The sequence below is a fragment of the Crocodylus siamensis genome, chromosome 2 (assembly GCF_052110815.1).
Source record: "Crocodylus siamensis isolate JL-2025a chromosome 2, ASM5211081v1, whole genome shotgun sequence".
NCBI lineage: Eukaryota > Metazoa > Chordata > Crocodylia > Crocodylidae > Crocodylus > Crocodylus siamensis.
Window position 1 is genome coordinate 56,020,275 of NC_143396.1, and position 14,424 is coordinate 56,034,698.

The 14,424-nt window shown below is 44.8% G+C and overlaps 1 protein-coding gene across 1 annotated transcript in view; it reads right to left on the reverse strand.

Moving 5' to 3' along the window:
• The window catches only part of SCFD2 (sec1 family domain containing 2), a 402,095-nt gene that overhangs the window by 373,834 nt on the left and 13,837 nt on the right, over positions 1–14,424 (reverse strand). Inside the window, exon 2 of the mRNA XM_090035923.1 lies at positions 4,265–4,433. Coding sequence (XP_089892049.1) covers positions 4,265–4,433 — 169 coding nt within the window. The remainder of the gene's footprint in view (positions 1–4,264; positions 4,434–14,424) is intronic.

Sequence of the window (14,424 nt, forward strand, 5' to 3'; positions counted from 1 at the left end):
TGAAACCTTGCTGGAGCCACCACATGCCCCATGCCCAGCTCAGAGTGGGGCCAGAATCAGAGATGAAACCATGACTGAAGATAACCCACACAAAAGACGGTAATGGGAAGAGCGGACTCCTAAAGAAAAAATAAATGCTGTATGCTGAAGTGGGAAAGACTGTCTAGTCCTTTCCAAGATCTCTGTGAGCCTTGGCTTCTCTCAGAAAAGCCTTGCCCCAACATAAAGAGGAAGGGGGCAGGCCATTTAACTCCCCCACCACCTGCTCACCTGCTGCTGATTGTCTCCCTGCCTTCAATAATTAGATTCTGTACATGGAAAATTATAACTAACATATACTTTTTCCATGTATAGAAATTATTGGCAGTGGGGAGCATCTTAAATATGAAGTCACCCTGGATGTAGGCAAATACTAGGGTTGTCAATTAGTTATCATTAATGGAAGCAATTAATGCATAAATTTGTTTTTGCATTAATTTTTTTAACGCACATTAAATCACTGCTGGTGCTGGGGGAGTGTCCCCCACCCTTTTGAGGGCAGAGGGGAGTTCCATGGCCAGGCTGGGACAGTGGCACAGGAGCTGGTGCCCATGCTTGCAGGGGCTGGGCAGCCCCCGGAGACGTTGCTGGGAGGAGCTGGGGGCAGCAGGTCAGGAGTGCGCAGCACCAGCAATTATAAATAATAGAATAAGTTGGGAAACTATGAAACTATGGATTCTATTATTGTTTAACTGTGTGATTAAATCACAACTATTTTTTTAATCATTTAACAGCTCTAGTAAATACAGTATTATGCATCTTAAATTTAGTTCAGAAATGCGAATTTTAGTCAAACTATTTTCATACTTTTAATGTTTTATGTCAGTAGGGAAAAACATCAACTGAAAGGGCCACTACACCCTTCTTATTTAGGGCTGTCAATGTTGAGAGTATGACATTCTTACAGCTGTTAGTAGTGCAGAGATAAAAATCTAATTGCATTTGTTATAAATGAACCTCCGGCTAACTAAAGGACATACAGAAAAAACAAACGCACTGTAAAATTTGTGAGTTCTGGTATATTCTTTATTAATGGCTGAGCAGAGACTAGTTAAAGTGTCTGTCTGCACAGCAAGATGAAAGTGTGATTATAGCATTGGTAAGTGTACCCTGGATACTTTGCTCTAACCAGCCTAACAATAACAGCAAAGATTTCCTAATGTGTACTAGCAGTCCAAAGCTAACCTGCCATATGTGTTCTGGCTGCCGGACCACCCTGTTCCATCCTCAGTCACTACCATTATCTATATTAGTTTTAGTGAGCTCCAATATGTTACAAACATCTTCATTCTGCTGCACAGATATATCTGTAGAGCCCAAAGAGACCACATCCTGGAGTAAGGTTCTGATGATCAGCTGGCCACATGCAAAATAGTTGATCAAGATCCAGAAATAATTTCTGTCATCTAAGCCTGGGGTGTCAAAATTCATGCAACCCTGTGGGCTGGACCCAGAGCACTGCGGCTGGTCTGTGGGCTGGATCTGAAATGCAGCACCACATCATGTTGCCTGAAGTCCTGCTCAGAGGACTAGAAGTTCAAAAGCACAAGCCTCAATTACTGCAGCTCCTGGAGCTACAGCAGCAGCTGCTTTCTTCTGCCACCAAATTCCCAGTCCCATGGGCAGCTGTCTAGCCCAGGTGACACTGTTTTGTGTTCCAGATCCAGCCTGCAGAGCTCTTCACAGGGCTGGAAATTTGGTGCTAGGATGAGCAATGGAAGCATTAATTGCCACAACTCTGGGAACTGCAGAAATTAATGCTGCCACCGCTCACTCCACCACCAAATATTCAACCCCATGGGGCATCCCATGGGCCAGATGATCTGGCCTGATGACATCCCCTGATCTAAGCTAATCACTAGAACAGTACCTTAGGATAAAGTTCATACGGTGAGTATTTCCCTCTACATCCACGGAAGAAGATAATTGTTCAGTGCCTCAGAAGCTGGACTTAGTAGCATTTAGCATACGAGACAGAAGAGGGTAATGAGTACAGCAGACTCCTAAAGAAAAAAATAAATGCTGTATGCTGAAGTGAGAAAGACTGTCTAGTCCTTTCCAGGATCTCTGTGAGCCTTGGCTTCTCTCAGAAAAGCCCTGCCCCAACATGAAGAGGAGATAAGGTTGAGAGGATAAAGCATGTAACATCTGGCTCCCTTCAGGTGAACTTCCAGAGCACTCTGCTGAGCAGGACTGGTGTAGCTCTCCAAGATAAACAAGTAGTGAGATATATATATATATATATATATATATATATATATATATATATATATTAGACATTTACACAGGAAGTAACACAACAGTTCAAATATATATCTACATTTAAACTTCAAATTTAAGTCAGATGCACTATATAAACAAATATCTTTTTATATTTGTTTATATGGTGCTTCTGTTTAGGTCTGAGCTCTAATACATGCAGGCAAGTAAAACCAATGCTTAAAGCTATGTCTTTGAAACAACAAGAGTAATTTAAAAGCATTACCACACAGTGGAAAAACCCACAATGAGAGGTTAGCTAAGTCCCATCTATGCCTAATTGGTTCCCCTCCAGGTGATGCATTTGAAGCCAGAGACGAAGCTGCAAGTCACAAAAAGGCCAGCAAGCAGCAGTTTCACAGACCTACAAAAGCAGGAAGGTACCTACAGAAAACAGGACTTGGAGGGGTAGACAACCTGGCTGAAGGTCCCTGTAGTGGCAATTATTTTTGGCAGAGGACCACTTACTGAGTTCTGACAAGCCACCGAGGGCTGCATTTCAGGCAGCCAGGGGCAGTTAAATATTAATTATCTAAATTTTTTCGGGGCCCCACAGGCCAGATAGAATGGCCTGGCAGGCTGCATCCAGCCCACAGGCCATATTTTGCCCACCCCTGCTATAGACAGAAACAGCAGCCTAATGCAGAAGAGGTTTCATGACTGTCAGGACCTGGATAACCATCTTTGAGTTTTATCTGGTAGTTCTGGTTTTAAAATTAGAGGTGCACTGAGTCCATATCATATCGGCACCGATAAAAGGAAAATTGACATTAATTGGCAATTGGCTTTTTTTGGCTAATGTCTCTGATAAATGCTGTATGCATGCACACAGCCACAGCATGCACACAGCCAGCCCCATGGAGAGCAGCATCTGGCTGGTAAGTCTGTTGGGGAGGAAGGGGGTGTGGGGCTGATAGAGGCCCCTGTGGTGAGGGAAGGTGTGGGACTAGCGCTAGGGCAGGCACTGCTCAACCATGGCAGGGCACGTCACTGCACAGGATGGAGCCACAAGAGGCTCAACAGGGGGGCACAGGGAGGGGTGGGGGGGCAGATCCCACCGCTACACTCACCCCAGGGGAACCATGGAGGGAGGTGTACCCCCCAGATCTGTGCATGGGGCAAGGGCAAGCTGCTACTGCAGGCAGCACCAGGCTCTTCCCAGCAGGGGAGCTGGACGGGGCTGTATTCAGGCTGAGTGGCAACAGCGCTGAGAGAAGGGACTATAGGATAGCAATAGCCCTATTGCAAATTCTGGGGTGGCCACTACATCCCCCCATACCTTCCCTCCCAGTGCCGCTGTGGCCCACCCCAAGCACAGCCCCAGCCCAGCACTGCCCCCAGCCCAGCATGCCCTTGCCTATCTGCTCAAATCTGGGGGTGGTACATGCCTCCCATGGCTTCCCTGGGGTGTGTGCAGCAGTGTGATCTGCCTCCCCCCCATGTCCCTCAGACAAGCCTCTTGCAGCTTCATCCCGCACCCCATCCTGCCCCAGTTGGGCAGCACCTGCCCCAATCCCAGCCCCACTCCCTCCCTTACCATAAGGGTCTCAATCATCCCCCCCCTCACACCCCCAAGCCCTTTTCCTTGCAACAGACTTACCAGCCAGACACTGCTCTCCAAGCTGCTGAGCTATATATCACCAATCGGATCAGTATTGGCTGATTTGCCTCATTAACAATAGGCCATTGGTATTGGCTCAAAAAATCTTTATCAGTACAACCCTATTCAAAATCATAAACCTATCCCAGAGTAAAGGAACTGAAGCTTGACCCCAGCTAGGAGCTGTATTTGGACCACATGCTTTTGTGCATGTATGTGAATGGATTAATACTGCAGACTCCATTTCAACTGTGTTTAAAACTAGGTGGAAATCTAGTATCAACTTCAAAGGGTTTTGTTTTCCCCTTTTTCATTAAAGTCTAAATGACTCCAACTTTAAAGAAAAAAATTAAAAGGCAGTTTTACTTCGGTTGTGCCAAGCAGCCTGGTGCTATAATACTGCAACTGTCATCTGGAGTCTGCAGGGCAGTGAGTTCCACCATGTTAACCATCACATCATTCGCATGCCCAGGAAGTTTTGGAAGCATAGAGAGAACCTTCTCTGCCAGGTTGTCACCATGATGACCAACAGCTCCTGGAAAAAAGAAAGAAAAAAAGTTACCATAAGTAACTTTCCTGCTTTTGATATATATACTGGCTGTCATCAGATTTCTGGAAAAGATAATTGCCATCTTTGTATTAATACAGACACTTTTTATGTTGTTTTCTGTAAGAGGAGTGAATGTGTGGCTGTCCAATGTTAGTTTACAAACCTCTAAGAATTTCTGAAGAATTAAATTTTAAACACCATTTAACCCCACAATTTTTAAAAGGTTTGGGGGTTTTGGTTTTGTTTTCAAACTACAACAATCTAATTCTTTAAATAAAGAGAGGTGTTAAGCCATAGCAAGTCTTGCTATTTAAAAAGATAAAAGTAACCAAAGACTTATCATGCTTTTCTTAGATAAGGTTAAGAATAATTAAATGACTATGCTTTCTGAAGCCCTTATTCAGACTCCCCTAAGCTATGTCTATATAGTAAAACGGCACCTTGAAATCCTTTCAGGGGTGCCATAGGGTGCCATGCAATGTTAGCACCGTTAGGTGTGCAAACATAACTCACAAGATAAACCCAGAGATTTCAAACAGGAATCCATGATGTCAACAAGATTATGAAGTGTTGTGGTCTGAGTTTTTTGCAATAGAATTGCTCTACTATTTTTCTATAAACAAATACAAATGAGTGAAAAGTAACAGCTGGCATTTTCCAAGGGGTGCTTGAAGCTGAACAAGGGATATCCTGAGTCTGAGAAGGTAAAGAACCAGTCAGGTAGACAAAACTCAATTATTTAAAACAAATAAGTTTAAAATCAGATTGTATTTAACTTATTTTTTTTCAAATTTAAATTATAATTATGTTTTTCGTTCTAAAAATAAACCAGCTTAAAATGAAATTTGAATTTAATACAGCATAAACTAAGGTAGAAATTTAGTATAATCTGTTAAAATAATTTTAATAAAATATGTTGAGTCAATGAGCTTCTACTAAAAACTCAGGCGTTAAAGGCTGATTTTCTTCTATATAAGGATGGGGGGAAGTATCTAACTTTTGAGGGTCAAGCTTTAAAACTATGGCACAATATATGGTACAAGTTGTAACAGTGTTGGTCTAAGGACATAGTCAGACAAGGTTCTTTGGGTAAATCTGGTATCTTTTATTCTGAAGAATTTTTCCAACTAACTGACTTGGTCTAATAAAAGATATCAGATTTACCCAAAGAACCTACAAGAGTTCACGGGTTTTAAACGGATCCCAACAGAAAAAAAACTTCCAGTTAGGACTGGCCCCCAGTGTGAGATGCAAGGGTGAAAGCCCGCTGCGCCCCCAAGAGCTGAAGACCCCCAGTGGACCCTGACTCCCCCCGTGGAGCTGGGAGGTAAGTAGAGACTGCGGTGAGTGGGCAGCAGTTAGTGGCAGGGTGGCAGCTGAGCAGAGCCAAGGAGGGTAATGCCCCCCCCAGCTCCTACTTAGTTCAGCCCCCCAAGGAGCTGCACAGTGTGTGCAAACCGAGTATGCTCTGGGCCCAGTGCGCAAGTTTAGTGGGGGAGAGCATGTGAAAGGGCACAAGGCCCCAGGCAACAAGACCGAAAACCCAGGTACTCTGCAGTAGCCCAGACTACACCATAAAATGGTGGGGAGATGCCATATCCTGAAGAGTCCTGCCTCTCCTCCTACTGAAGGCCCCTCCCCACCCCCCCGCAACTGAGGCCTCCACCCAGACAGAGGCTATAATTCCGGCCTCCATGCAGATGGAGCCTATGACTCCAAGCTGTGGGGGCTGCCTGGCATGGCTGCCAGCAGCTGGGAATGGGAGCAAGGGCACCCGTTTTTTGGGATATGCTCCCTAGTGAGGTCTCTGGCATGCCAGATGAGGGAGCTCCAGGCAGAGGTGAGCAGGCTTTGTACCATCAGAGCCCAGGAGCAGGAGACTGATGATTACTACCAGGCCCTTCACCAGGAGAACACAGAGAGAAGTGCACAGAAGCCCATCAGCAGAAAGAAGGAAAATGATGAGACTGACCTGGAGTCCCCTCCTGGAGGTGTCTGGAAGACGATAGCCTCCAGCCCTAAGCTACACAGCACCGGGGCACTCCCCACCCTGGAACTATGCAACAGGTTTGCACTTCTCACAGCTCCAGCATTCATCAGTGGAAGCACTGGCTCTGGAGAAAGGTAGGCAGCCAGCCCTCACAAAGAAAAGATGCAAAGTGGTTGTAGTCGGCGACTCCCTACTGAAGGGAACCAAGGGGGTGATCTGTTGCCCTGACCCCATAACTCATGAGGTCTGCTGCCTCCCAGGCACTTACTTTCATCCACAACCCAGATACAACTCAAAACTTGTCCAGCCCTCTGACCACTACCCCATGCTCCTCATCCACATGGGCACAAATGACATTGCCAGGAAAAATCCTGGCCAGGTCATGAGAGATTATAGGGCTCTGGGGGCTGGGCTCAAGGGTTTCGGGGCTCAGGTAGTTTTCCCCTCAGTCCTCTGGTTGTGGATCATGCGTACAGGAGGGATAGATGCATAGAAGAAATAAACAGAAGACTCTGGCAACGGTGCTACTGCAGGGGCTTCAGCTTCATAGTTTCTAGGGTCAGAAGGGACCTGAGCAGATCATTAAGTCCAACCCCCTGCCACGGCAGGAAAAAGTACTGGGGTCAAATGACCGCAGCAAGGTGTTCATCCAGCCTCCTCTTAAAGACCCCCAGGGTAGGAGCCAGCACCACTTCTCTTGGAAGTTGGTTCCAGATCCTAGCCGCCCTGACTGTGAAGTAGCGTCTCCTTGATATCTAGCCTAAATCTACCCTCTGCCAGCTTATTCCTGGTCACTCCTGGTAGTGCACAGGGGAACAGGGACTTCCCCAGTGCCTGCTGGTCCCCTCTGACTAGTTTGTAGCAGGCCACTAGATCTCCCTTCAGCCTTCTCTTGTGGAGGCTGAACAGGTTCAGGTCCTGTAGTCTCTCCTCATAGGGTCTGCCCTGCTGCCCCCGATCATGTGAGTGGCCCTCCTCTGGACCCTCTCCATGTTGTCCACATCCCTCTTGAAGTGCAGCGCCCAGAACTGGACACAGTACTCGACTATGGCCTGACCAGTGCCGCATAGAGGGGGAGGATCACCTCTTTGGACCTGCTTGAGATGCATCTGTGGATGCATGCCAAGGTGCGGCTGGCCTTCCTGACTGCATCCCCACACTGCCAGCCAATGTTCATCTTGGCATCAATGACGACTCCAAGATCCTTTTCTGCCTCTGTACTGATGAGAAGGGAGTTCCCCAGCCTGTAGGTATGGTGCCGGTTGTTCCTCCCCAGGTGCATCACCTTGCACTTGTCGGTGTTGAATCCCATCCCATTCTCATCCACCCACCCCTGTAACCTGTCTAGGTCCGACTGCAGCCTATTCCTCCCTTCTAGCGTGCCCACATCCCCCCACGTCTAACATGATCATAATGGCTGTTCCTCAAGGAAGCAATCCTAAAAGCTCAAAGAAAGTCCATTCCCTTTCATAAGAAAGGCAGCAAAAGGGCTGGGAGACCCTCATGGCTCAACAGGAAAATCATGGACCTCCAGAAATCAAAATGAGAAGCCTACAAGTGATGGAAGTCAGGAATAGCTACCAAAGAGGAGTACATGGTTATAGCCTGCACCTGTAGGGAGCCAAACAGGACAGCAAAAGTACAAACCAAATGCAAGTTGGCAACCGGAATCAGGGACAACAAAAAGTCTTTCTTTAGATTTGTAGGGAGTAGGAATAAGGAAAGCATAAGGCCCCTGATGAATGAAATGGGATGGCTGATAACTGACACTCATAACACAACTGAACTCCTGAATGAATACTTTACTCTGTATTCCACCAATCCAAGGATGTTAGCTTGCTTGACAGGATGATCATGGTAGGGGCAACCACTCTCCCATAGTTGGTGTAGATCTTGTGGGGGACCACCTACACTGACTAAATATCTACAAGTCAGCAGGACCAGATGAATTATACCTGGGAGTGCTAAAAAAACTGGCCAATGTCACCACGTAACCTATGGCTAAGTTATTTGAAGATTCATGGCACTTGGGAGAAGTCCCAGAAGTAGAAGGCCAATGTTGTGCCTGTCTTTAAGGTAGAAAGGAGGACCCCGGGAGTTACAGACTAATCAGTCTGATCTCAATCCCATGTAAAATCCTGGAAAAAAATTATCAACGAGTCCATCACTCACAGGCTAACAGAAAGTAGTATTCTGATGGATAGCCAAAATGGCTTCATTACAGACAGGTCATGCCAGACCAACCTCATCTCCTTCTACAGCCTGGTAACTCACCACCTGGATAGGGGAAATGAAGTTGATGTCATATACTTGAATTTCAAAAGGGCCTTCGACCTGCTCTCCCATGATGTCCTCATGGTTAAATTGGAATAATGTGACCTCAACTACTTTACAATCCAGTGGCTAAGAAACTGTGGTAGGACCTAAAGAATACTGATAGACAGGACTGAGTCATCATAGCAGGAGTCGACTAGTGGCTTCCCTCAGGGCTTAGTACTCAGACCAGTTCTTTTCAACGTGTTCATCAACTATTCAGATATTAAAAGCAAACTGGCAAAGTTCACTGATAACACCAAACTATGGGGGAGCGTGGTCACACTCCAGGACAGGCTGGCACTACAGGCTAACCTGGACAGCCTTGCAAGATAGGCAAACCTCAAGCTGATGTCGTTTTATACAGAGAATTGCAAAGTGCTCTATCGGGGGAGAAATAATCCACAACACACTTACAAGCCTGGCAGTGCTATGCTTGCCAGCACCACAACTAAATGAGACCTGGGTGTCATGATAGACAACAAAATGAACACAAGCCACCAATGCAATGCCGTAGCTGGCAAAGCTAATCAAACCCTGGTGCGCATCTACCAAAGCATCTCAAGCAAGGCTAAAGATGTAATCCTCCCGCTCTGCTCAGCCTTGGTAAGATCGCAGATGGAGTACTGCAGCCAGTTCTGGGTGCCACATTTCAGGAAGGATGTGGAGAAGCTCAAGAGAGTCCAAAGGAAGGTCATGCTTATGATTAGAGGCCTAGAAACCAGGTCATGCACATGATTAGAGGCCTAGAAACCAGGTCATATGAGGAAAGGCTGAAAGACCTGGGACTTTTCAGCCTGGAGAAGAGAAGATTCAGAGGGGACTTGGCGGCAACCTATAAGTATATCAGGGAACTACATCAGGGTCTTGGGGAGCAACTACTCAACAAGGCCCCCTAGAGGATGACTAGAAATAATGGGTACAAGATGACGACTAAAGATTGCTTCAGATTATAGACACATGGAACAACTTCTTTATAAATCAAGTGCCAAGGGTTTGGAACAGGCTCCCCCAAGAGGTGGTACAGTCACCCATTCTGGTGATCTTCAAAAGGCATCTTGATGCCCATCTTGCTGGGGTCATCTCACCCCCAGTGGTCTTTCCTGCCCAAGTGCAGGGGGGCTGGACCAATGATCTGTAAGGTCCCTTTCAGCCCCTAACAACTATGAAACCTTGGCTTCATGCATTAAGGATACCCTGCAATGGATGCAGTCTAGACTCCTGGATGTAAAGGATCAAAATAAGGAACCTAATACTGCAAGTGTAGGAAAGATGAAAAACTCAGAAGCAGGGTGGATTTGATTTAAATGGCTAGTTAGGAAGCTTCAGTTTAATCACTGTTTTCTACAAAAATTCATTCCTGTTGTTTGAAATAAACATCATTAAAACATTCCCAAATAGAGTCTTTTTTAAGGGCTGGCAAAACTGCTGCCATGACAGGTTTTCCTTCTATCACAGCACTGCCTCACTAGATCTCAAATCAGTGGAGAGGCTATACTCAGAAACATACCCCTCAAGACTTCTGGAATATTCTGCTCAAAATGTTTCACTTTTTTTTCTACCACTCCTCCTTCCTCCTCCATCCCCAACAATCCTCTGGTCATTTAACTTCTTGAAACTGCACTTTTAGAGAGAGGTACGGGCTTGACTCTGTATACAAAAACTTGCAGAGAAACAATAGGGCTGATGGATAGGTAATCAGGTCTGTTATCTCTTATCTCCATATACTGCTGTTAACAAGGATGTTATCTCTGGGGATACAAATCCACAGTTTAAGACCTGAAACTAAGCATCACAAAGATGCTTAATGGGCTCTTCTAGACTGAGCACTGAGTCCCATTGGGTAGAGTGGTTTTCTTTAATCTTTATGAATCTATAGAGGAGCCTCTGGGAACCTTATAAGATTGGGCCCCTAATATAGCCCATGGCCTGTTGTGACCTGTTTATAAAACTTTTCTAAAAAAGTTACGTGAATATATTGTCTCAAATAGGGATTATAACTTCTAAGTATATACTATTCCATGATTATCTTGTTCAGCTCTGACATAACTTAAATTAAAACTATCATCATATGGGTTTATCTTTTTAAACATCTTAACAAAAATATAATAAATAAGATTAAATAAAAAACCTAATTTAAATTTAAAAAATCCAATTTTTTTAAATCATTGATTTTTATGCACCCTGCTCAGAAGAAAATAATGAAGCAAGCCTGAAACTTATAACATATGGGTCCAGTGCACATTTGATGCTTCTTTTAGCCAAAGATCTAAGTACTCCAGGACAAAAAGGAATAAAGGAAAATGTTGAAATTGCAAAATACTTCCATCACAACCAGTTTGCTTCAGCTTCACTGAAGAGAGCTGGGGGAATCCAAGCTAATTATTCCCCAAGACATAGTGTGGAATTCATGTTTGACTGCTTTGAACTATTAATTAAAAAGTAGCCTAGTCCAATGATCATTTGTGAAGAAAATAATGACAAAATTGATGGAAGTCACAGAATAATCAACACTGGACTAAAGAGAAGTTTAGAGGATATGTTGAATACACTAAAAATCTTATTTCCAAAGCCTTGGACAAACTACAGAAAGACTGCTGCTGTATTGCAGATGCTGCTGAAATTTGGAAAGAACTTCAAGAAACGTTAAAGCAAGAAATACCCAACAGCAAAATTAATTGCAGGCAGTAAAGAAGTGGATGGATCAAGCATGTGCTCCATCTCATATTCTTGCCAATATTCTTAACACAAAGTACAACAGTAGATACCTAGCAGCATTTTCCTCTTCAGCTTTTATGACCTGGGCATCTATTAATCAGCCATCCATCATGCCAACCATAATAAATTTCAGGGCTAGTGATGAACCATTGAAGCAGTAGATGCTGATAATGTTTTAAAGAAAGTCACACCACTAAACTGGTAGAGGTGACTAGCAAAGAACCTGAAACTAGTTTGCTGAAGCACAAAACCAAACTTTATCAGCAGTAGCCTCTTTTGCAGGCACAGAACAAATATTTTCTTTATTTGGACTTGTTCATTCAAAGCTGAGAAATCAGAAGTTGAAAAAGCAGGAAAGCTCATTTCTGTTTATGAGCCTCTGCTCATTCTCCAGTTTATGAATAAAAAGGGAGGGAGGAAGATGAGATGTACGGGCATGTCCAGAAAACTGTGCATATGCAATTTACAGCATTGCGGACCCATGTGTGGTGCTGCAAACCGCATGTGCCACACATGCAAGTGTTCGCCACGCTGCTAATTTGCAACGCATTGGGGGTTTATGACACTGGGAGATCCGCACTCAGCCTCCTCAACTAGAAACTGAGAAGCATCTTTTGCATGGTGTTCAGGTTAATTGTTGTTGAGCAACAGTGCAAAATAATATCAAACCATTAGCTAGCCTATGTGGCTGCAAGTACACTGGTTCTAGTGTAGGAGCAGGGCAGCATGCTCAAGGGCACTGCCACTGAGGGTGAAGGGTTTATCATACAGAGATAGCCAATACAGAGCAACAGCTAATAATACTATATATTTCTGGCAGTCAGTCTGAAAAAGTTCTCCAAACAATACAAGCTAGTGGCATACCATTTTCAAGTTTATCTTCTCTTTAGGCAGGGGTGGTACTAATTGAAACAGAGATCAAGTGACTAAAGAACCTAAGTTATGTATACTGGTCTATCCAACTTGAGGCACTGGACAGCTCATTTTGAGGTCAGATTTCAGGACTGGCCACCATTTTCACAGGCTTAGGATCCCCCACATCTCATTGGTTGAGGGGTCCCACTGGTCCTGCCCCTACCACTTATTAGCTAAGAAGGCTGTTGTGAAAGGGCCGTCTTTCATGTGCCTGCCCCCCGCCCCCCCGACTGGCTAAGAGGGCCCATCAGGAGGCCCCAAAATCACGATTTGAGTAAGTCCCTAGTTATGTAGTAAAAATTGTCAATTATCCACCTTTCAAGAGAAACAAAATATCCCAGTTGATATACCAAGCAAAAAACACATGGCTCCTGCCCCCCTGTTGCTTTCCATTTACTGATTATCTAAAAATATGACCACATCATTAAGATTGTAAGTAAAACCTAAGCAGAAAAGCTTTGTTGACAATTCATGAGAGAATCAGGAAGTGAGAGGAAATGGGATCTTCCCTATCAGTGGTGCAACGAGAGTGGGGCATTCAGTACAGGACAAGTGCCCCAGGCACCAACTTAGCAGAGAAGAACTGGGGGTGGGTGGAACAAAAATAGCAGCTGCCCACAGAGATGACTGCAATAGCCACATGACTGCAATTGTAACTGTAGCAGCAACTGGAAGTTAGCCTGTGCCTGGGCACCCAACTATATCACAACACTGCTGTTCAGAGCCTCTAATCCCGGGCTAAGACTCAAGCATTTACTTCAAGCAAGTTTAGTTACTATTAGATTTTGGCAAAATACTTGACATTGGTACTGGATCCTGCCCTCTCGTTCAGAAGTGACGGACAAGAAGGACAGGTGGAAGGGAGGCAGGAGGGCAGGGACCAGCCAGGGCCTTCCCTATGCTGCCTCTGCATGGATAAGGGTCTCTTGGGGCCTCCTGTTCTCTCAGCCACTTGTTCTCGATCTTCCTTCTGACTGCATCTAGAGAAAACAAGCATCAGGAGGAGCTGAGGTCTTATGAAGGGTGAGAAAGGCTATAAGCCAAAGGAACTAACCCCATATGATCTAAAGGATTTACGGGCCCTGGAGTCAAAAATAATGGATTGTTAGTAGTGCTCCTTATGAAATAAAAGAATGGTCTCAGTCTGGTTTAGGGTGGCTAGGTTTCCTCATCACAAACCACCGCGCAGTTAGCATACGTTTTGACATTTTCAACAGAAGTCAAAGAATGACAGATGAAAAAAGTTCAAACTCTTGTGCTGCTTACTTTTTGGCTGCATCAGGGATAGACAAAACACAGATACCAACTGAGGGGTAGTTTTGTAATTGTGGACATCTGGCTTTTGTCAACCAGACTGAGGTCACCAACTCTTTGTACAATGGATACTAATAGTCATCCCCCACAACAACTGTCCTTCCATCCTGCACTGGATTTAGACCACTGAGTGAGAGGTGAAAATATCTGTATTATATTAGCATCTCCCAGAGACATCTGGTCTCCAATAACTTGTATTTTTAACCTTCCCACTAAGAAGGGACCATGATAGTATAGTAGTAACAAAGTGGCTGCAAGCTATAACTGGCAAATCTACAGAAGCGAAGAGGAGAAAAATCACAGCAAAAAAAACATTAAAAGTCTGTGTACACAAAGCACCATGTATTACTTGCACATGACAAGAGTAGGAGACTCAGTTTACTGCACTGACACACTTCATACTCAAAAATCCTTCTTACTAATTAACATTCCTCCAGCCCCAACTCCAAGAGGCCGGAGAAGAACACTCAATATATCTTCCAGCTGTTTCTCCTCAGCCAACATCACCTCAACCTTTTCTAAGCAGAGCTTCAGCTGAAGTTAGTTCTTATCTATGCTTTGGTCTCAGCAAGGCACCAGGTAGGCCACTGACTTTTAGCTCCATGTCACCAGATCCATCCAAAGAACCCTGAGGAATAGCAAGACCCTCAGGTCAGAAACTCTTGAGGTTTCTCACTATCAACAGGAGCACTGGCAATCTTCAGTCAAACCCCACAGCCTCAGCTA